At 43.7% G+C, this 24,376-nt stretch overlaps 1 protein-coding gene across 3 annotated transcripts in view; it reads right to left on the minus strand.

Annotated features, from left to right (window-relative positions):
* Positions 1-24,376, minus strand: part of OTUD5 (OTU deubiquitinase 5) — a 64,267-nt gene that overhangs the window by 31,577 nt on the left and 8,314 nt on the right. For 2 of the 3 annotated variants that reach the window (XM_061614260.1, XM_061614263.1), the window contains exon 2: positions 19,755-19,848. In XM_061614260.1, coding sequence (XP_061470244.1) covers positions 19,755-19,848 — 94 coding nt within the window. The remainder of the gene's footprint in view (positions 1-19,754; positions 19,849-24,376) is intronic. The other variant, XM_061614262.1, reaches the window with a different exon arrangement.

Here is a 24,376-nt window from a genome sequence, read left to right on the forward strand (position 1 = left end):
TTTTTTAAAATCATCAAATGGTGAATGCACATTCCACAAAGAACAGAAGCCAACTGTGACTCCCTGATGAGAGTGCTGGTGTGATATGTTTGTAGCCACATCACTGTCACATTCACACTTTTAGATATACACTTAAAACAACCTAGGCTGCAATTCTATGCCCTCTTACATGGGGCAAGTCCCACTGCACTCAATTAGACATGTATAGGATTGCACCGCACATTTCATTTATTCTTATATTTTGTTCTGCTCTTCAACCAGAAAGCTCCCAAGGCACAGACACAAAACTCTGATGTGCAAAATGGCTGAAGAACATGGAAGTTCCAGCTCTGAAGTAGTGCCATTTGGGTTGCCAAGTCTTTAGCAGACACTATCATTGCTTTGAATGTTTAACAATGAACCTTGCCAAAAACTAAAGCCAAGATTCTCAGAAAGCCAACTGCTGCATCAGAATCCAGAATCTTTGTTAGTGTAGGCTGCTGATATGTTGAATATGAACAGTACAGAGCACTTGGGGAGTAAACAGCCTGCCTAGAGCACAGAGATAAAGAAAGAGGGAAAGTAGTACATTAAGACACTAACTCTAGCCACCCACTAAGTTTTGGTCAGAACAAAGTCCTAAAAGGTATACTCTAGCTCTACAGTCAGGTACATAAATTCACAGCAAGTCCAAAACAGAATTCCATGGGATAGGCTGCATGTACACAAACATCAGTGAAGAGCACTAGGCACTTGTGTAGTTTATTTAAGTAAGCATGCCCTACAAAGGAAGAGTACAGATAAGTAGCACAGAACTGCAGGGATGGCGTCAGGAAGGCTAAAGCTGAGAATGAGCTGAGGTTAGTGAGGGATGCCAAAAGCAACAAAAAAAGCTTTCTTCAGGTACATCCACAGTAAGACAGAGAAAAGAAATGGTGGTACAACTACCCAATGAGGATGACAAAATGATAACAGATGACAAAGAAAGGACTCAATTCCTACTTCTCCCAAAAGAGGGTCTATGACCCTTCTGGGAAGTGTGAAGTTGAAGGGGCAGGATTGCAGCTTCAGACTGATAGACAAATGGTTAAGGAAAACCTAATCACTTTGAATGAGCTCAAATCTCCAAGGTCCGATAAACTGCATCCTAGAGTATTGAACTGGCTGAAGAACTCTCAAAACCACTGTCTATTATCATTGCAAAATCGTGGAGAACGAGTGAACTGCCGGATGACTGGAGGGGGGCTAATGTTGTCCCTACCTTCAGAAAGGAGGAACCTGGGAACTACAGACCAGTCAGCCTGACATTGATCTCTGGGGAAATTCTGTAGCAGATTATAAAGCAGTCAATCTGTAAGCATCTTGAAAACAATGCATTGATTACTAGAAGCCAAAAACAAATCCTGCCAATCTAATCTTATTTCACTGTTTGATCGGGTATCCTCTCTGGTAGACTGTGGGAATGCTGTGGACACAATACATCTCAACTTCAGCAAAGCTTTTGACAAAGTGCCCCATGATATTTTGATTAGCAAGCTATCTAAATGTGGGCTGGATGAACAACTATCAGGTGGATCCACAGTTGGCTACAGAATTGTACTCAAAGTGTGTTTATCAATGGTTCCTTCTCAAACTGGGGGGAGGTAACGAGTGGAGTACCACAGGGCTCAGTCCTGGGCTCAGTGTTCTTCAACATTTTTATTAATGACTTGGATGAGGAGGTGCAGGGAATGCTTATCAAATATGCAGATACAGAATTGGGAGGGATAGCTAGTAACTTGGAGGACAAACAAAATTCAAAGGGATTTTGATAGGCTGGAGCTTTGGGCTGAAAACAACAGGATGAAATTTAACAAGGTTAAGAGTGAACTTCTATATCTAGGAAAAAGAAACCAAATGCACAGTTATAAGATGCAATACTATGTGCAAGAAGAATCTTGGGATTGTTGTTGATCACAAGCTGAGTATGAGCCAAGAGTGTGATGTGGCTGCAAAAAAGGCAAATGCTATTTTAGACTGCATTAACAGAAGTATAGTTTCCAAACTGCGTGAAGTATTGGTTCCCCTCTATTCTGCACTGGTTAGGGCTCATCGTGAGTGCTGCATCCAGTTCTGGATACCACACTTTAAGAAGGATTCAGACAAACTGGAACAAGTTCAGAGGAGCGCAATTAGGATGATCAGGGGACTGGAAACAAAGCCCTATGAGGAGAGACTAAAAGAACTGGGCATGTTTAGCCTTGAGAAGAGAAGGCAGAGGGGAGATATGATAGCACTATTCAAGTACTTGAAAGGCTGTCACACAGAGGAGGGCCAGGATCTCTTCTTGATTGTCTCAAACTGCAGGACATGGAATAATGGGCTCAAGTTACAGGAAGCCAGATTTCAACTGAACATCAGGAAAACTTTCTGTTAGAGCAGTACAATAATGGAAGCAATTACCTAGGGAGGTGATAGGCTCTCCAACGCTGGAGGCCTTCAAGAGGCAGCGGGACAGCCACCTGTCGGGTATGCTTTAATTTGGATTCCTGAATTGAGCAGGGGGTCAGACTCGATGGCCTTATAAGGTGCCTTCCAACGCTACAATTATATGATTCTACTCCTATACTATTCACATACACTTCAAGGAATCCTTAATATGGGGATAGCCAACATGGTGCCCTCCAGATGTTTTGGACTACAATACCCATCAGCCCCGACCATATATATATATATATGGCTAAACAGCACAGGGATTAAGCCATTACTCTGCTTTGATGGTCAAGTCCCATCCTCTCTTCTACTCCCCTCTAAATGTGAGAAGCAAAGGAGTGAGAAAATAAGTCCCTGAAAACGAAGTGCAATGTAGGCACTATGAAAGGAAGTTATGTACAATCTGAAATCCAACTGGATATTTTTTTTTTGGCCCAAGTCCCTTTCAGCAAAAGTACTCACAATAATTTCATTGTGATGCTATCAGGGCCACATCACATTAAAATGTTCCTGAGATGCCCAAAAGGCAAAAAGTAAAAGAAAGGATGGATTAGAGAGCAAATAATTAGTCAGTACTAGTTAAGGGAAGGTAGGATACAGGTTTATGGGGAGAAAGAGTAGTTCTCATATGTTATCAAGTCTCTCCTCCTAGTCTCCTGAAACCCATCCCAATGCCTTTACTTTAAAAGCCAATGCATTTGCCCTTTAAGACTTAAAAAGTAACGTTTCCAATCTCTGGATTCACGTGGTGGTGATGAAATGCCTTGTGCTACCATTTTACTACAGTAAATTTGTTATTACTAGTTAATATACATTTGAAGGAGTCGGAATCGGAGTCGGACAGTAGAAAAATAGAGGAGTCGGAGTCGAAGGTCTGGCGTACCGACTCCACAGCCCTGGTCACAACAGCAATAATGATGCATTTTCCATGGTAATGCCCTGGCCTTCTCTCCCCCCCCTCCCCGAATTTGGCCATGCACACCACTAACAGTCAGATGCCAGGTGTAAATCTGGGTGTTTGTTTAAGCCTTTGGCCATTAGCGCTACCATTATCAGATGATGTTTTATTATATTTAAACTTTGGTATGTGAGACTGTTTTGTTGATTTTATTGGGACCTGTCCAGAGATCCTAGGATGCAGGGCAGCATACAAATAACCTATATAACATAAATTATTGGTTGTGATAATGTTGTGACCCATCCAGAGATTATATCATATAGGGTGGGATACAAATAGACTAAAATAAAAAATTTAAAAATCCTAGCAGTGACAAGATACACCAAAAATAATGTATGCAAAAATATTATGAAAACAGACAGTAAGCAAATGTAACAATTTAAATAATATCTGTAGTAATATCAAGGAACTGCAGGGCTGGAGTGGGAGCACAGAAGAGAACTGGGCTTGGAAGGGTCTGCTGGGCAGTTTAGAGTCCAGTAGGGCCCCACTCATATGGCGAGTTACGTTTCAGACTCCCGCCGAAAAGCGGAACTCCGTCGATAAAATGGCACCCGAAAAATGCTGTAAAAGCGGAACAAGCGCCGTATGAGTGGGGCCTTACTCTAAATACTCTAATTGAAAGCTGCCGTATTAGCAGGCCACCAAAAGAGGGGCCCTACTGTATACGGAAAACTCAAGACCCCTGAAAGCAAAAGACTGTAACTCACAGTTGTGATTTAGAGGCAGAGACCACAGGGCTGCAATTGTGATACAGCCCTTGTCCTCAAAAACAATTCAGTTAAAGTACTAACAAACTTTGACACTAGCTCTCACAAAGAGGGATCAGAGTGAATGAGCAAAAGGTATGTACTGTTGAACAGTTTGAGAGTGTACTCCCAATGTAAAGTTGCATCCACCCCATCCCAGAGTACCTCTGTCCATTACAGAAGGGGTGACCATTTTCTATGACAGGCAATGAACAGAGTACAAATAGTGAGGGCTTGCAAAGAATTAAAGAGGAAACTCTGCAGGATACTCCTAGTGGCTTTCCTAACCTGGTGTTCTGCATCGTGTAAAATGTACTCCTGCACACAAATAATACCATGTGTAATCCCACCAAGGGAACAGAAGAGTAGAAAAAAGGGGAGGCCAAGAGAGAGGGGAAACCAGAACTGAAAGTATGGCTTTGACAAGATTACAGACTACAAACACAAAACACAAACTAGTAACACAAAAGAGATGACATCTGGTGGGACAGAAAACATAATGAGTACAGGCAAGTATCACGGAATTGCAGGGATGCTGTCAGGAAGGCTAAAGCTGAGAATGAGCTGAGGCTAGCGAGGGATGCTACAAGCAACAAAAAAGCTTTCTTCAGGTATGTCCATAGTGAAAGACAGGGAAAACAAATGGTGGCACAGCTACTCAACGAGGATGGCAAAATGATAACAGATGACAAAGAAAAGGCAGAAGTGCTCAATTCCTACTTTGGCTCAGTCTTCTCCCAAAAAAGGGTTTATGACCTTCCCGGGAAACATGAAGTAGAAGGGGCAGGATTGGAGCTAGAGATTGATAGACAAATGATCAAGGAATACCTAATCACTTTGAATGAGTTCAAATCGGCAGGGCCTGATAAACTGCATCCCACAGTATTGAAGGAACTGGCTGAAGAACTCTCAGAACTACTGTCTATTATCTTTGTGAAATCACAGAGGACTGGGGAAGTGCCGGATGACTGGAGGAGAGCTAATGTTGTTCCTATCTTCAAAAAGGGCAAGAAGGAGGAACCGGGGAACTACAGACCAGTCAGCCTAACATCAATCCTTGGAAAAATTCTGGAGCAGATTATAAACCAGTCAATCTGCAAGCACCTTGAAAGCAATGCAGTGATTACTGGGAGCCAACATGGATTTATGAAGAACATATCCTGCCAAACTAATTCTATCTCATCTTTTGACCAGGTAACCCCCCTTGTAGACTGTGGGAATGCTGTGGACATAACATACCTCGACTTCCGCAAAGCTTTTGACAAAGTGCCCCAAGATATTCTGATTAGCAAGCTAGCTAAATGTGGGCTGGATGGAACAACTATTAGGTGGATCCACAGTTGGCTCCAGAATCGTACTCAAAGAGTGCTTATCAATGGTTCCTTCTCAAACTGGGTAGAAGTAATGAGTGGGGTACCACAGGGCTCGGTCCTGGGCTCAGTGCTCTTCAACATTTTTATTAACGACTTGGATGAGGTACAGAGCATGCTTATCAAATTTGCAGATGATACAAAATTGGGGGGCATAGCTAATACCATGGAAGACAGAAACAAAATTCAAAGGGACCTTGATAGGCTGGAGCATTGGGCTGAAAACAACAGAATGAAATTCAACAGGGATAAGTGCAAAGTTCTGCACTTAGGAAAAAGAAACCAAATGCACAGTTATAAGATGGGGGATACTTGGCTCAGCAATACGACATGTGAGAAGGATCTTGGAATTGTCGTTGATCACAAGCTGAATATGAGCCAACAGTGCGATGTGACTGCAAAAAAGGCAAATGCTATATTAGGCTGCATTAACAGAAGTATAATTTCCAAGTTGCGTGAAGTATTCGTTTCCCTCTATTCAGCACTGGTTAGGCCTCATCTTGAATACTGCATCCAGTTCTGGTCACCGCACTTCAAGAAGGATGCAGACAAACTGGAACAGGTTCAGCGGAGTGCAACAAGGATGATCAGGGGACTGGAAACAAAGCCCTATGAGGAGAGACTGAAAGAACTGGGCATGTTTAGCCTGAAGAAGAGAAGACTGAGGGGAGATATGATAGCACTCTTCACGTACATGAAAGGTTGTCACATAGAGGAGGGCTGGGATCTCTTCTCTATTGTCCCAGAGTGCAGGACATGGAATAATGGGCTCAAGTTGCAGGAAGCCAGATTTCGACTGGACATCAGGAAAAACTTCCCAACTGTTAGAGCCATACGACAATGGAATCAATTACCTAGAGAGGTAGTGGGCTCTCAGACACTGGAGGCATTCAAGAGGCAGCTGGACAGCCATCTGTCGGGAATGCTTTGATTTGGATTCCTGCATTGCGCAGGGGGTTGGACTTGATGGCCTTATAGGCCCCTTCCAACTCTACTATTCTATGATTCTATGGGCTCTGAGGCTTCCTCGAAGCCTGCTGTCCTTAGCACAGTGAGGATCTGATCACACTATAGACCAATATGGGGTAGGCGGACAATGAAAGTAGTGGTTTTACAATACTGACTTTGTGGAGTCCATTTAACACAGCAGGTGGGATGAGGACAGTGGCTTACTCGGGCTAGGCCTAAAATGCTTGGAAGCATTTTAATGTGGCTCTTGCCAACTCCCAGCACTACCACCTACCAATCCCTCCTTCTTTAGAAACCTAAAAATAAGCATTGGGAGGCTAAACTTACTAAAAGATGCAACTGTAGCACAAAGGAGTAAGACATCTTTTAAGCCTGATTGTTTCCTGCAATTCTGCACATGTGGGGTTCTGATAGCATTTTGGTATGTAGCTCAGGGAGGATAGGTCTATGAATTGCTATTAGTTATAATAACAACTATTTGGAACCTTCACGTTCAGATTTAGGGTTATGTCCAGTGTAGTTCTACATGAACACTCCGTCAATGCAAGAATTTCCTGCTTGTTAACGAGCATTCTACCCCTCCCCTCCCCTCCCTCCAGGTGCCCAACAAATCTGTTCTAGCAGTTCCCCCAACCCACTGGAACAGATCTGGGGACAGTGCAGGGGGAAAGTCCTGTTGCGCAAGTGGAAATCCTTACACTGACAGAACATGTTAGTTGAATAACACCCACAGGATACCTCTGAATACCTGATGCAGATGATAGTCAACAGGGGAGCACCATTGCTTCCTTGCCTTACTCGAGGGCGTTTCTTGAAGCATCTTGCTACTCACTGCTAGAAATGGGATGTTGGACTGGAGTTTTGGTCTAAACATAGCAGTATGCACTTAAAATCTTGAGAATCTGTGGGTTTCTTTTTTAAAGCACGAAGTTAGTTCTCGGGGTCCTGGAGAGGCATTTGAAAATGTCATTTGCACCTTGCATGGCTACCTCTTTCTACACGTCAAAGCCCTGTTTTCCTAGCCACTTATTCAGGGATCCCATGGGTTCAAACAACCCTGACCCTCACATTTCAAGCAGTACAATATTAAATTTCACTGCTCAAAAAAGATAAGCAGCCCCCTGATTACATTGCTACTCAGATGAGTAGTGTTAGCAGCTCAGTGGAAAAAAATGCAATTAAAATCTAGCAATTTGTAATCCCTAAATGCTCATACATAAAACTGAGAGCTCAGAGGGAAGTGAGGATCAGACCCCTTGTGGTTGGATGGGAAGGAATAAGCTGAAGCTGAACCCTGACAAAACCGAGGTACTGTTCGTGGGAGACAAGGGAAGGTTAGGGGATTTGGACCTGATGCTCAATGGGGTACAATTGCCCCTGAGAGACCAGGTCCACAGCCTGGGGGTCATTCTTGACTCCCAACTGTCCATGGAAGCTCAGGTTTCGGCTGTGAGCCAGGCAGCACTGTATCAACTCCATCTGATACGGAGGCTGCGCCCCTGCCTTCCAAATCATCTGCTCCCATCGGTGGTACATGCCCTGGTCTCCTCTCGCCTAGACTACTGTAATGCGCTCTACGTGGGGCTACCCTTGAAAACAGTCCAGAAGCTGCAACTGGTACAGAACGCGGCGGCACGCCTGATTAAAGGCAGCCACTGGTGAGATCACATCACTCCTGTGCTAAAAGAGTTGCACTGGTTACCAGTTGCTTGCCGGGCCCAATTCAAGGTGTTGGTTTTGACCTTTAAATCCCTACATGATTTTGGCCCAGTCTATCTGAAGGAGCACCTCCAGCATCATCAGCTATGCCACCCAACAAGATCAGCCTCAAAAGACCTTCTCTCCATCCCAATCAGTCAAAACAGCCAGACTGGTGAGGACTAGGGAGAGGGCTTTTCAATTGTGGCCCCCACCCTGTGGAACTCCCTCCCAAATGATCTCCGCCATGCTCCTTCTATGACAAGCTTCTGCCAGGCCTTGAAGACCTGGCTCTTCAGGCAAGCTTTTGGGGTGGGCTAGATTTTATTATCATTGTTTTCAGATTTTTAATGTCTAATGTATTTGTATGGCTATTTTGTACGTCGCCCAAAGTGGCTGGATAACCAGCCAGATGGGAGACTAATAAACTCAAATAAATAAATAAATAGTTGAGGTTACTCTACATCCTATTAGTTTCCCTACATACCCCGCACTTATTTCTCTTCTCCTGCTACAAACTGCCCCAAATTCTAACAAACCTCACCTATCAGTTAAGAATAAATCATGCTGACTGTGCAAGCTTATGGAAATTAAGCATATCTGCCTCTGCAATACCGTTTTTGTTGTTGTTTTTAGAGCATAATACACTTGAGGTCAAAATGCACAATTGTGGATATTCCAGACACAGAGTATCAATGGCTCTGCTTTTACAACAGACACCCTCAGGTTTCAACCCAATCAGAGCTGTCATCTGCAGCCTCCGGTTCTGGGCTCCCTGCTTCATTGAGCCTGTTTTGTACTTATTCAGGTTCCAATGAGCCTCAGGGCTTCCTCCTTCCTACCATACTAGATGGAATTTGGCTGGGGAACCCCACAGCTCCACTTGCCAGGCAGTGTGTGAAAAAATGGTGGGGAGGTCGATACAGAGGAGAGTGAAGATACAATTAAAAACATGACCTGTAACCAGAGTTGAACTTAATTGTGTTCTCCTAAAGTCAGGCCTCCGTTTCAGCATATTAAACCAAAGTATGTGTTTCGGCATATTATGCTTCTACTGGTCACAGGGAGGAACAAGGAGCCACTACTCAAGACACAAACTTAATAGCTTACTTGAGATTTCATCAGGTACTGCCCATGTGCTTTTAAGGACACCTTTACATCCTTAAGGGCAAAAAGCTTACCTAAAAATAAATGAAAAAAGGCAGATTCTTTGCATGATGCACTGAAAGAAATGCAGGGCAAATACATAGCTATCCCCATGAAGTCACAGGGGGCCATTTTGCCTCAGACTGTATTAGCACAATTCAGACGGTCCAAGAAGTGAGCACAGACTGTTAGCTCACAAGAGTGTGCTAAAAAGGCAAACTTGTATAGTGGAGAGTAGCTATCTAAGCTGAATTATGGCTTAATATGAACAAGGAAGTGTATTGGTGTCTAGTGAGAAAATTGGTGCCACTTCACTCCTCTCCTGCTGATGGGCTACTAAGAGCTACGTTTGGCTTAGCGTTACATCAAAACACAGGCATATGGCTTATCTCCCTCAAACAAACTGCGAGAACAGTAAGTCAAGAACAATCTTGGTTTCAGCTTGTGGTTTGTTTGGAGTAAGACAAACCATGATCCCAGGTTCAGATGTAATGCTAAGCCAACCCATAGCTTAGTTCACAGTAGCAGTGCAACAGCAATAGTGGGGGAGGAGTGAAGTGGCTACCATTTTCTCAATGTACACCAGCACACTTGCTCATTCATGCTGAGTCATAGTTTAGAGTTACATGGGAGCCAGGCCATTCAGTGTTTGTCGGAGACCTTGGGACGGAAGGAGAAATAAATGGGCAGGCACTGTTTATGCAGATATGGATGTGGAAATTATGTAGAATGAACAGGATGACCTCAGGCCCTGGAGTTGAGGAAACAAAGTTCAGTAGGACAAAGTGCAAGGTGACACACTCAAGGGACTAAGGGCAAGTCTCCATCAGGGGGCAGAAGAGGAAGACAGATACAATGGGACCTTTGTCATTCATAAGGCAACCAAGACTGGCAGCAGTGGGATGGCTGCATATAGCGGCAAATCCAATTCTCAGGTGCATTAGACAAGGTATTTCTAGTAGAGATAAAGCAATATTTACTCACTGTTTATGATAGGGATTGGTTTATGCATCATCATCCAGTTTTGGTCACTTCTATTCACAAATGAACTCATTCAAATCAGACCAAGTGGAAGGAACCACAGCTAGAATGACTGCAGAAACACAGTACTACTTTCACGTGACAAGCATGACCTCTTAGCTCAGTAAACTGGATGACAGGTCATCATGTTGATGCCTGCTAGACAGCAGAGCTCCCACCCACCCTCTCATCCTATGTTGGTGCAGGGCCAGAATGGATTCGCTCACTGTGTTTGGGATCTGAACAATTTTTTCTTTTTTTGGACTGTGACTATCCAGGAAAAAAAATAGGGTCATGATGGAAAGCTTGCTTAACATCACCACGGTGTGCAACAACAGTGAACAAGGAAGACCGCTGTTGGGAGTGATTACAAAAAGGATAGAAAGATGAAACAGCAAGTGCCATGTTGTTATTTAAAAAACCTATGATATGCCCACATTTGGCATACTGCAATCAAGAGATGGACTGATTCCATAAAGGAAGCCACAGATCTGAACTTACAAGATCTGAACAGGGTGGTTTATAACAGATGCTGTTGGAGGTCACTGATTCATAGGGTTGCCATAAGTCGTAATTGAATTGAAGGCACATATTAAAATTGTCTGGTCAGTCCATATACAAGAAAGTGTTATACAGCCACCACTGCAGCCTGCGGGGCCTCCTCCTCTGCCACCACCTTCTCTGCCACCACCTCCTCTGGCGACACTGTAACAGCCTGTGCAGCTTCCTCTGGCACTGCCACTGCCTCCTCCAGTATCACTTACATTGCAGCCAGTGCAACTTCCTCCAGTATTGCTGCCGAGTAGCCCACTCACTCGCCTAGCAGTCTTTGCTGCCTCGCCCCCGGTGTCATGCCACACGACATCATGAGGGCTCACATTTTTATTAAATAGGAAGAAAATCTGGCAATGGGTATTAGCCAAGATGCCCTTAAAAAGGATAAGAAATTAATGGAGGATAGATCTATTTATAGTGAATTACCCTTGATAACTAAAAATGGAAGGATGTTCTGGGCTCAGCTTGAGCAATTCTGGCAGGCCACTGCTGGCAAGTGACACTAGATTATATGGACCTTTCCTATGGCTCAGTAAAGCAATTCTGAGCAATTCTGAGCAATTCCTTCAACTCGGAAGGCACCTGAATACCAGTCACTGGGGGGCACAAGTCTGGAGAGTGCTACTGTGTTCATGTCCTGCTTGTAGGCTTCCCAGAGGCATTTGGTCAGTCACTGTGATAACAAGATGCTGAACTAGATGGGTCTTAGGCATGACACAGCAAATGTTTCCTATGTTCTGGCATGGGTTCTGCTTACTCCAGATGAGATGAGGTTGGGCGTAGATGCGTAGCCAGTGAATGGGCAGTGATATGCAGCAATATTGGTGCACATGGATTACTCTGCCAAGGAGAAGACATCAGACTAGATCCATTCCAGCACTGTGCTTCTATAGATAATGCTAACTCAACTGTGGCAAAAACACACTGGCTTCACTGTGAATGTAGGCTGACAGAGAGTAGCAATATCCAAACACTAATGTCATAGAGATCTTAAAAGTAGGTGCTAAATGCTTTGAGGAAACAGACTGGCAACTCCTCCCAATTATGGGTGTGTATCACATACAATTTTTTGTTATAGCACATTTTTGTCTGTTTTACACAACTCTACCACCATGCATTCCCAACACATACAATTTTGTCAAACTTCAGTGGATTAAAAGCCAGCTCCTGGCCATTTATCGTAACCCCACATCTCTTAAAAATGCCGTGTCACCAGACAATTTGCAGAGTCATGTTTTCTCCAAGAGCTGCCATCTGCTGAGTCAGTAAAGCAGGGTGTGTTAACACAAACCTTCTATGCCCGAGGAATGGGGTGCTTTATCTGTAGGTGGCAGTCAGAGATGGAAAAAAGGTAAGCTGTAAATCTTATGCTGCCCCCTGCAGGGCACAGTTGAGAACCATTACCTACTTAGAAAGCAAATACTGCATGAACATTCTTTTCGAAGAGCTTGCAGTGGAAACAAGCTAGCCAAGAGTTTAAAACTCAGTAAAAGCGATACAGAAAAGATACACCTTTAAATGAGATCAAGGCCAGGAGGCAAAATCGCTGCCTTGGCTCACACAAACAGTGAAATTCTTGATTATTCCCTCATCTTTCATGCCCCATTCACAAGCCACTTTGGAAACTACTGCCTCATTCAAAAGCCATTTGCCAGGAGGCAAGAGGGCAGTGGGGTATAAGAGAGAGAAAAGGTGTGCTTCACTTCCTCTGCAAGTCTAGACCTAGGCAAAAAACCTATATAGGCAGCAGAGGAGACCCTAGAATGATCCAAGCATATTAAATAACAGAATGCAACTCAGTATGATTATATTCAGCCAGAAAACACAGATGTTTCTGAACTCCCAAAGTTGGATTTCTGGAAGGTGAAATTCTAGACCTCTTGGTCCAATTATGAGAATGCACTGCAAATTTAGCTGTTTCTGAAGAAAAAGATGCTTCATGGATTCCTCCAAGAGAGAATCCGTCATCATGGAGGACAGACGTGGAATAGCTGTGATGAGATATCACAACTCACTTAAGGTTCAGGAAGGCACTATGAGAGAAAGGTCTGCAAATATCAATAAGTTTTAATTTACACAAAAGAACATGCATAAGCTCTCCCCTCTGTGACAGGAAGATCTTGCAATTTGCTAATCACCAATCTCTCTGGGAAGACAGTCATTAAGCACTTTTCAAATGTGAATCTTTCTCATCTAGGCTCCCACTTCATGGTGAAAAGGCAATAATTGCCCTTTGGTTTCTAGGGATGTGTAGCTTGCACCTTCACAACGGTTAAGAATGCTTCAGTTTCTAGATGACTCAGGCTCCCTTTAGACACAACGTTAGCAGCAGAGAAACTTCTTTCACAGGTTCATCCACAGTGCTACAGAAAAATGTGGGAAGTGCCAATCACACAGAACCTTAATACCCCAAATTATCCTAGCTGGGCAATGTGGATACTTGATAAGGACCTGCACAGTTGCCCTGCCTATGTACAGTACAATATTTTTGTATAGGTCTAAAGTAGTAGAGGTGGTGAAGGTTTGGACAGGGCAATTGTCCCATCATCCCTAACCACTGGCCTTGTTGACTGGAGCTAATGGGAGTTGGAATCCAACAACATCTGGAAGGCCACAGGTTCTCCCCCCCCAATTCCTGCTTTAAACACTATAGTAGCATAGCAGGACAAACACATGGGACATGGGCTCCCATAGTAGTGCTGTAATATCTAAAGTTCACCCCTGTGGATGCCTACTACTAATGTTCAAGGACTGACTGCCCTTAAGATCAAATCCCCCAGGTCACATTGGTAAGAGCCTTGGGAGGAAGTGGGGAGATCACCTTTCTTCTACAACATGCAGCTTGGCTCACTTGCATGAATCACCTGGCTTTTTTTGTTGTGTGTGTACTTTGTGAGATAATCCACAGCTCAAGAGTAGAGTGCATGCTTTGACGGTAAAGGTTCCAGGTTCAGTCTCTGCCATCTCCTATTATAAAGGAAGTCAGGCAACAGGAGCTGTGAATGACTGCAGCCGGAGACTTTGAGAGCTGACTTGGTAGAGTAGGCAATGCTCGGTTATGCAAACCAAACCACTGGCGTGACAGTAGAGTAGATGGGTTGGGGGCAGGTGCTGCGGGTGTATGGTTCTGCCTTGCAGCACAGAACTGGATTAACGGCCATTTGATTCCTTCTGACACGACGATTATAAAACAAAAACAAATATTAACTGCATGAAGATGCAGCTGGTGTGGAATGCAACAGCCAACATGTCTCAAGCACACGTTACATCAGCATCTGTTAAGTCTGAATTTTCCAGGCGAGAGTGGCCCTCCAGATGCTGTTGGACTTCAACTCCCATCATCGCTGGCCAAGCTGGCTGGAGCAACATGTGGAAGGATACATGTTCCCCACCACTGTTCTAGGAAGAATTTAAAAGAGGTTGGTTTTGACTAATACCACCACAAAGAGTTTGAGATAGACTGGAAAGCACCTTCATACATAAGAAAATTTGGAGGGTGGCATAGAAAAAACCATTCTCAGAAGATGCTCCCAAGCTTTGCAACCTATAAATGCAGTCTTCTCCAACATGGTGACCTCCAGATGCTTTGGACTCAAGTCCCATCAGCCCACTCAGCACAGCAAATGATGGAAGTTGTAGTTGTAGTCTAAAATGTCTGGAGGGCACCATGTTAGTAAAAGCTGCTATAAATGGTTATCAAAGTTTCAGCCTGTTTGTTTTAGGAGCAATGTTTTTAACTGGTGGGAAGAGGCAGAGAGATACAGTGAAAAATAAACAATTAATGCATGTGTGATATATCTTAATGGGTATTTTAAAAGAGTTAAAAAATCTATTATTCAGGCAATACCTTTATTAGGCCAACCATAATATCACAAAACAGCGAGCTAGCTTTTTGAGTTTTCCAGAACTTTTCAGCTGTCTAGATGATAAAGGGGGGAGGGGGAGGTTGGCTGCTGGTAAACTTTTTTTCTCCCTCCCCCTTGGTTTGCTTACCATCAAGACAGCTGAAGAGTTCTGGAACTCAAATTGGGACTTCATCGGCATTGATGGATGACCTGTATAGGGAGAAGGATGGGGGAGTGCAACTCTGTTACTATTACACGATCTCCCAGCAGCTTTTGATATCACTGACCATGGTATCCTTCTGGATCAACTGTATGGGATAGGAATCAGAGGCACTGTACTACTGTGGCTCCATTCCTACCTGCGTGGTCAAGGCCAAACAGTAGCATTGGGGAAGTGTTCTTCAACTCCCTTGCAACTGTGCTCTGGGGTTCAGCAGGGCACTATTTTTGTCTCCAATGCTATTTAACATTTATACGAGTGTTTTGGAGCATGGTGCCATCAGTACACCGATAGCACACTCTGTTTCTCCATAACAGCTGAATCAGGAGAGGCTGTGCCAGCTCTGAAACAGTGTTAATGCAGTGGTGAACTGGATGAGGGCCAAGAAACAGAGTTTGAATCCTGGGAAGACAGAGACTGTGTGGGTAGGTGGTTCCTATGCCCAGAAGATAGGCCAGTGGCCTGTTCTAGATGGGGCTGCACTTCCTCTGAAGCAGCAGGTATGTAACTAGGGGTTACTCCTGGATACACCTTTGTCATTAAGAGGCTCAACTGATCTCAGTGGCTAGGAGTGCCTTTTATCAGTTTCATCTGGTACGCCAGCTACAGTCGTATGCTGATCAGGATCACTTGGCCACTGTAGAGCATGCACTGGTAACCTCTAGACTGGATTGCTGCAATGTCTGGAAGCACCTGAGGGTGCAAAATGCAGCAACTAGTTTGCTCATGGTGGCAGACAGCCAAAAGCATGTGCACCCCTGCTAAAACATCTGCCCTGGCTGCCCATAACCTACTGGAGCAAGTTCAAGGCTCTTGTATTGATATGCAAAGTCCTGATCAACTTGGGCCCAGGATACCTTAAGGACCTCCTGAGCCATGACATCCCAGCCTGATCACTGAGATCATCCAGAGGAAAGCTGTTAGTTGCCCTTATGTTACAGAGGCCCAACTGGCCTCAACCAGAAGTCGGGTATTTAGTAACACTGGTCCCATGCTATGGAACACTCTTCAAGCAAAAATTAAGCAGGCACCCTCACTTTTGACTTTCAGGCATCTCTTGAAGACTTTTTTGTGCCAACAGGCCTATGCAGCTGTTTAAAATGTTTTTTTGAGTAGCCAGCCATTTTAATGATTGTTCTGTATTGCTTTTAAATGTTGTTGTACTCCACCCTGACATTTTGCAAGAGGGCAGTATATAAATACTTTTATAAATACAAAGCTTATTCATTTTCGATTCACCTAATAAAGGTATTGCCCCAATATGGATTTTGGATTTTTTCCAAATGGGCCAAGACAGCTATCTTTACTTTTTGTTTAAAATACTTATTTTGTTTAAAATAGCAAAGGAGGATAGGGTGGAACAGAAATGTTCAGTTGCAAGAACATTTCTTCTCCCCACCCCCACTAAACACAGCTCCAACTACCTCAAAGTAAAAGCCTTGCTATATGCTTCTGAAAGATCCTCACCGCTGGGTCTACAGCTAGTCTCCTAGGTCAGGAGGATCCACAAGTGGGGAACAGACACAGAGGATGCCTCTCCTCCAACAACCCTAGCTGGAAAACTTGGCGCAAAGATAGAAAAGGGCATTTGTGATTAATCTTAGAGACTGCAATGGGTCAAGAAAGTGGCTAAGCTGGAGCCATTTACTGATGGGGAACAGAGGTTGATAGATAGTAAACTCAGCCAAATTCATGTCATGTACATAATCAAGATGAAATCAGAATCCAAATTCACCGTTCTATCAACTCAATCAGTGTCTCGTCCTAGACAACCTTTGATCAAAAGATGTCCTACTCTTAGTTCAACTGTATTGTGATTATGCTGATATGTATTAAGGACCAGTCTTTTTTATTATGTCCCATAACCTGCAAACACATTGATGATGCTATCTATATTTTAAAAAACATGAGGGGCAGTACTCTGATTATTTGACATATTTCTCTTTCCTATTTGTGACAAGCCCCAACCTCTTCTAGGTATAGATGAGGTTTTACTAAGAAAACTCAGATCATAAGTAGCAAAGTGGTCAGCGCACTCACCACCGCTATCTAAGAGGAAACGTCTTTTTCAGCCTACTTCTTGTAAGGGAGACTGGATCAGCACCCTTTCTAGAAAATGCATTACAGCTGTGGGGAAGGGGCTGAAGTATTTCCACTTTACCAGAGGGTAGTGCCCAGAACTGGAAATTTCAGATTTCTACAAAATTCAGAGTTGTGCTATGAGTTCCAAGAGAGCTGCTCCAGAAACCATTTCAGAATAATCTTAGAAACAGGATTTTTTTTTTTTGGAGATCCCCTTTTTTTTGTAAGAATGTACCATCTAGGTATATGGCAATTTACACAGGCAAAACAACACATTCCTGCCTGGCTGAGTTTATCATTTGACATTTCAAGTGGCAGGGAGGGTAAAGAAAGAAACAAAGGCGGCAGGCGAAGAATGTAGCTGCATGTACTTAGGGTTAGTTTCTGAAGGGGGAGAGAATTAAAAATTTAAGCCAACAGCTCTACAGAAAAGATGGTTCTCACAGAGGGATATGCAAGAAGGGGCATCACAAGTATTTTGGGAAGGTGTTCCAGGCATCAGGGGCAGCAAGAGAACACAAGTGGCTTTGTTGAAGGGAGCAAGAAACCTCTAGGAAATTGAGGGAGATAGGAATAATAGGACTGAAGGGCATGGGCAGGAGCCTAGTGTCCAAGGAGAGTGGCAAATGATTTTGGTGGCAGAAATCTGGGTAGAGGTGAGAAGAATAAGCTAGAAGACCAGAGAGAATGAAGTTGCAAGACCCAATAAGGAAGGTGACCAGAGAAGGTACTAGAGTTTTAGGAAAGAGGATGGGGATTGAGATGTAGGGTGTAATTTTCACAATGCTGCCCAGGCAAATGTGATATGGCTGGATGACTGAATGAATATGGGGTAAGCTAATGCATCTTGCCTAACATTCTCTCAAGCGACAGTGCACGATCAATAAGAGAATCGCTTGGGAAGAAAGATGAGAAGCTCAGTTTTGAGCATATTGAGTTTGTGAGAGATATAGAACAAAGCAGAAATATCAGACACACAGGACTGGAAGGAAGGGGAAAGCTCTTGAGGTGGAGAGGTAGACCGAGATGTCATGTTTTAAATCAACCTTCCTCAACCTGGACCTCTAAATGTTGTGGTCAGGAATAATGGGAGTTGTAATCCCAAACATCTGGAGGGCACCAGGTTAGGAAAGGCCACTTTAAAATGGTACTTTTGAAAAACACTTTATTTCAACTTGTTTATCTATAAAAAACATTTTCTGCTGGTGAAGAGCGACCTTTAACTCAAAATGTATTGGAACCATTGTTTCTCTAATTAATTCAGTCTTAGACCTTACATCAGTCTCTCCGTGGCGCAGAGTGGTAAGTGGTGGTAATGCAGCTGAAGCTCTGCTCACGGCCAGAGTTCGATTCCAACGGAAGGAGGAAGTTGAATCTCTGGTAAAAGGGGTCGAGGTCCACTCAGCCTTCCATCCATCCGTGGTCGGTAAAATGAGTACCCGGCATATGCTGGGGGGTAAAGAAAGGCCGGGGACGGAACTGGCAATCCCACTCCATATATACGGTCTGCCTAGTAAATGTCGCAAGACGTCACCCTAAGAATCGGAAACGACTCGTACTGTAAGTGCGGGGACACCTTTACCTTTACCTTTTAGACCTTACATCAGGTTGTATCCAACCAAGTCATACTTGAGAGTAGACCCACTGAACCAAGACCATTAATTTCAATGGGTTGAATCCAACGCTGTTCATGCACGAGTGGAACAGACTTCCACTCGTGCAAAGGGACTCCAAAGTCCTCTCCCTTCAGTCCTCCACCCCCACCTCAACATCTGCTCCAGAAGGTGGGAAACTCTCCAGAACAGATTTTGGAGGTGTACTGGGGAAGCAGAGGACAGTGAAATCCCATTGCGCAAGTGAACTTCTTCATTGGATCTACTCTGACTGTGACTTAGGTGGCCACAACCCTAGTTTTTATTTTCACTAAGGGGAACACAACCTATTGTGCTATTCATATACTCTTAAGCAAAGCCACTTTCTCCTCCTTGCCCAGTATTCATAAACTAGTACACAAAGTAGCATAAAGATGATAATGACACAATTAACTCTGCCCTACCACTCTAAATGTTGAGAGTTTTGGGACATGCAAGTTCTAAAAAAATTTTTATTCTTTACAAAACTCAGGAGCCACCATCACTTTCTAGAAATCAGACTGGAAGGTGGCATGGGGATTTGAACATGCTAGAGAGAGGAGCAGTCCTGTTCCCATTGATGCATTTTGGTGTCCAAGTTCCACTACCTTTCTCTAGCTAGTAGGCCACTTCTACCTCCGTCTGAGAAGATTGTAAACTGCAATGAAAGAGGAATGAACTAGGGGAAAAGGAGAGTAAAGGGTGTCAGCAACCAGGCCCAACAAATGGTGGCATCCTTGGGAGGTGGAGGCTACTTCCCACCTTCAGCAACCAAGGTGCCAGTCAGACCCCATGCCTATTGGGCACTGGGATTTGTCTTCCCACTGCAGGTATCCCAGTACTAGTCATCAAGTAGTAAACACTATGGTAAAGTCAATGATCAAATCTAAATAATGGAATCTAGTGTCAGGTGTTAAACACTATACCAAGTATTCTGCAAATATGCAATCTTAACATTTGCAGGACTTTGAGCAGAATTGAGGGTGGGGAATTGTTTCAGCTCTAGTGCCGCCTGCTGTCCAATCTCTAAAAGGAAGACCCGTCAGCAGGCAGGACTTACCCACAGCCCGGAACAAGCAGGCCCCATCTTCCTTCATCTGTTTTATGATGAACCCTTTCTTCTCTCTCAGCGCCTTCTCGAACCTGTGTTCCTGCTGGTGACAGGAGGGGCAGATGTCAGCAAGTTAGACAGCATCCCCATCTCCCAAGCTAGAGAGTGTGACATATTCTACTCTTTCTCTAGTACCACATGCGCAACAATCCAAAAATGGGGTACCAGCCTGAAAATCCACAACTGGAATAAGGAAGGGATTTCCCCATGCATGGTTCCACTGCCCCCTAGCGGCTGATCCACACAAAGAAATGACCATAATTATAGCTCCTGGGCTTATCAATGGAGACACCAAGTGATCTCAACATTGAACCAACTGAGGTAGTTTTAATATGGGATTATAATGGCCTTCCATGGCCACAACAGCAATAGGAAAGGGTTCATCAGCTTCTGAGGGGTCATATAGTACAAAGCAAGTATTCAGCTCTCATGATTAGAAATAGACATTTGGTAATGGGTCCATAATATGTGCAAATGCCCAGTGCTCGAAGAGTAGCACTTCCATACCATGCTTGGCTACATAAATGCCCCTTCTACATTTTCCTACGCAGACATCCCACACACCTATTCTCCAGTCTCAGTGCTCTTTACCAAAAGTGCATCAACTCCAACAATAATGAAAAGGCATTATTTTATCTCGTGCCAGTTTTGTTATTGTTTGCTTTGAAAACTTACAAAAAATCAATTTTAAAAATCCCAATGAGGACTAGAAAGGTCCTCTTTATGTAACATTTGTGCAAGGTGCACAAATAAAATTTGAAAGTTTTGAAATTGTTTTTGAGGAAGGAACCTGTGCTGGGCTGTAATAAATCTTAATGAAATGGAAATGGACTGCCTTCAAGTTGATCCCATAATAGCCAGCACTTTTTCTTTTGAGAACTAGATTCTCCTGTTTCCATTCTATTAGGTCAGATGAAACTGTATGAACAGCATGCAAGCAGCTGCATTTAGCCAGGAGGTAATTTCTACTTCAAACACACTAGGCAACAACAACTTAAGTCAATGGGCTTGCTCCACTGAATCTTAGAACACTTAATTTTGACCTCCTTCATCAGCTCAGGATTTGTCAGAACTTCCAAAGAAAAGCACACAGAACTCCTCGCCCTTGCGTTTATAGTTTAAATTACTGTGCTGCCATCTTCTGGCAACAGAGAAGACAGACAAGTTCATGGGTTGCCAGGTTTTCCTCCCAAAGTTCCCTTTTTTAGCAATACCTATCCTTCCCTGCCCCCATTTTTACAATTTCTACACTCAAACTGAACAACTAACTGGGGTAAAGAGAACCATCCATTTGTATACTTGGCGCTATGGAAAAGGACTAGAAGTATGTGCCGGATGATGTTTCACTTCCTGGCACTAGAAGCCCGGTTTGTATCCTTCCAAACTTTTTGTGGTCAATATATTTGGTCCTTAGGATCACTTGACAACATCCAACAGGCCAAATTGTAAGGAAGCAAAACGGCCAACATAGCTCCCTATGAACTTCACAGACAGGACTATTGTAAGAATTTACCAAGGTAAACGTAAAGCAGGCAACTATTTTCATCCCCATATAACAATGGAGGACTGAGGCTAGGAGTGTTTTGCCTAAGGCCACTTAGTGGCTTTATGGGAAAGGCTAGATTTGAAGGGAAAGCTTCCAAACTCACAGCTAAGGCTGCAATCCAATATACACTTACCTGGGAGAAAGTCCCATTGAACCCAATGGAGCTTACTTCTGAGTAGACATGTACTGGATTGCAGCCTTATTCTATTAACGCCTACACTAGCAGCCCAGGTCACACCACCACCATTCTCTCTCCTTCTCTCTCTCCTTCTCTCCCCCTCCCTCCCCCCTCTCCCCTCCCCCCTCTCCCTCCCCCTCTCCCTCTCCCCCTCCCCCCCTCTCCTTCTCTCTCCCCCTCTCCCCCTCTCCCCCCCTCTCCCCCTCTCTCCCCCTCTCCTTCTCTCTCCCCCTCTCCTTCTCTCTCCCCCTCTCCTTCTCTCTCCCCCTCTCCTTCTCTCTCCCCCTCTCCTTCTCTCTCCCCCTCTCCTTCTCTCTCCCCCTCTCATTCACACACACACACACACACACACACACACACACACACACACAACTATGCAAATGATAATGAGCTGAGTTATTGCCTGTTTTATAAAACATATCTCAGGGCAAAATTGTCCTGTAGAAATAGGCAGACATGTTCAGAATGCTCCCATACCAGTAATACATCCTTTGTATCTTTGTACATGTTTTGGCTCATTTTTCACAACTACCACTCTTGAAATTTTCACAATGACACTTCATATCACATGTTACTGCCTTGAAAACTACAGTGCTGTGAAAAAGTATTTGCCCCCTGTCTGATTTTCTGCATGGTTGAATATTTTTGGCACTGAATGTTATCAGATCGTGGACCAGAACCTAATATTAGAGAAAAGGGAACACAACATTTTGATACTCATTTCATTTATTTATTAAAGAAAGTTAAGCAACACCCAATGCCCCCATGTGAAAAAGTAACTGCCCCCTAGTTAACTCAACCCAATGGAAGGGATGATTAGGGCCAGAAGTTTGAATACCTTGGTAAACAATCAGATGTGATTTGGGCCAGCCCTACCCAACATAAATCTGACTAACTTTGGCCCTTGCCATCAGACTGAAGTTGCCAGCACACAGGTTCCAAAGCCACATCATGCCACAATCCAAAGAAATTCCTGAACACCCCCCGGAAAACAGTTGTTGATGCATATCACTCTGGGAAGGATTGCAAAGCCATTTCTAAGGCTCTGGGGCTCCACCGAACCACAGAGCCATACTGACCAAATGGAGAAAGTTTGGGACAGTAGTGAATCTTCCCAGAAGTGGCCGTCCTGCCAAAATCCCTCCAAGAGCAAAGCATAAAATCATCCAGGAAGTCATGAAGAACACTAGAACAACATCCAGGGATTTGCAGGCTTCTCTCACCTCAGCTAAGGTCAGTGTTCATGACTCCACCATCAGAAAGACACTGTGCAAACATAGGATTCATGGCAGAATAGCAAGGCAGAAACAACTGCTCACTAAGAACATGAATGCTCATCTAGAGAGTTTGCCAAAAAGCACCTGGATGATCCTCAAGAGTTGTGGAACAATGTTCTATGGGCAGATGAGTCAAAGATGGGACTTTCTGGGAGACATGGGCCCCGTTATGTTTGGCGAAAACCAAACACTACATTCCACATGAAAAACCTCATACCAACAGTCAAGCATGGTGATGGCAGTGTCATGGTCTGGGAATGCTTTGCTGCATCAGGACCTGGATGACTTGCCATCATTGAAGGAACCATGAATTCTGCTTTGTATCAGAGAATTCTACAGGAAAATGTCAGGCCATCCGTCTGTCAGCTGAAGCTGAAGCACAGCTAGGTCATGCAGCAAGACAATGATCTGAAGCACACAAGTAAGTCTACATCAGAATGGTTGAAGCACAAGAAATTAAAAGTTTTGGAATGGCCTAGTCAAAGTCCAGACTTAAATCACATTGAGATGATGTGGAAGGACCTGAAAGGAGCAGTTCATGGTAGAAAACCCACAAATGTCACTGAGTTAAAGCTATTCTGCATGGAGGAGTGGGCCAAAATTCCACCACAGAGCTGCGAGAGACTGATCAAAAACTACATGAAGCGTTTGGTTGCAGTCATTAATGCTAAAGGTGGCATAAGCAGGTTTTGAGTCTAAGGGGGCAATTACTTTTTCACACGGGGCATTGAGTGTTGCTTAACTTTGTTTAATAAATAAATACAGTAGGGCCCCACTCATATGGCGGGTTACGTTCCAGACCCCCGCCTAAAAGCAGAACTCCATCAATAAAATGGCGCCTCACGCCCAAAAAACACCGAATAAGTGGAACAAGCGCTGTATGAGTGGGGCCTTACTCTAACTGAAAGCCGCTGTATTAGCAGAACGCTGAAAAGTGGGCTGCCGAAAAGTGGGGCCCTACTGTATCAAAATTTTGTGTTGTTTGTTCACTCAGGTTCCCTTTTCTCTAATATTAGGTTTTGGTTCAACATCTGGTATCATTCAGTGGCAAAAATATGCAACCACACAGAAAATAAGATGGGGGCAAATACTTTTTCACGCCACTGTATGTTGAAACATAAGCAGAACATTGTAATGTTATTTATATAAATAAATAAATAAATAAATGCACGCACAAATTACCCTGGGATCATATATAATTTAAAATTGAACAGATACATAGACCTTAGAGTTTTTACAAATTGGAGTCGGCATTTCACAACAGCTATACAGAGAAATGTTGCTGCTTTCAGACAGGGTACTGAAAGATGCAGTTCAACAGGTTGCACACAGCATGCTGATTTTGTTTTGTTACTCCAGCCCCTGAAAAATGCCAAATTTAGTGACCTAAACTAGAACATGCTTTTCAAAAGGAAAAGGAAAATAAACCTCATTCATGAACAGAATTTCTCTTTCCTCACAACTATGAGGGCAAAAGGTTTCCCCTCCCAAAGTTCAGGTTCTTTGTATTGTATTAAAGAAGATATTCTGAACTTGGTGGTATGGACCACAGTGCTATTCCCACCCCCTG

This window comes from Rhineura floridana, chromosome 3 (genome assembly GCF_030035675.1).
Source record: "Rhineura floridana isolate rRhiFlo1 chromosome 3, rRhiFlo1.hap2, whole genome shotgun sequence".
NCBI classification, from domain to species: domain Eukaryota; kingdom Metazoa; phylum Chordata; class Lepidosauria; order Squamata; family Rhineuridae; genus Rhineura; species Rhineura floridana.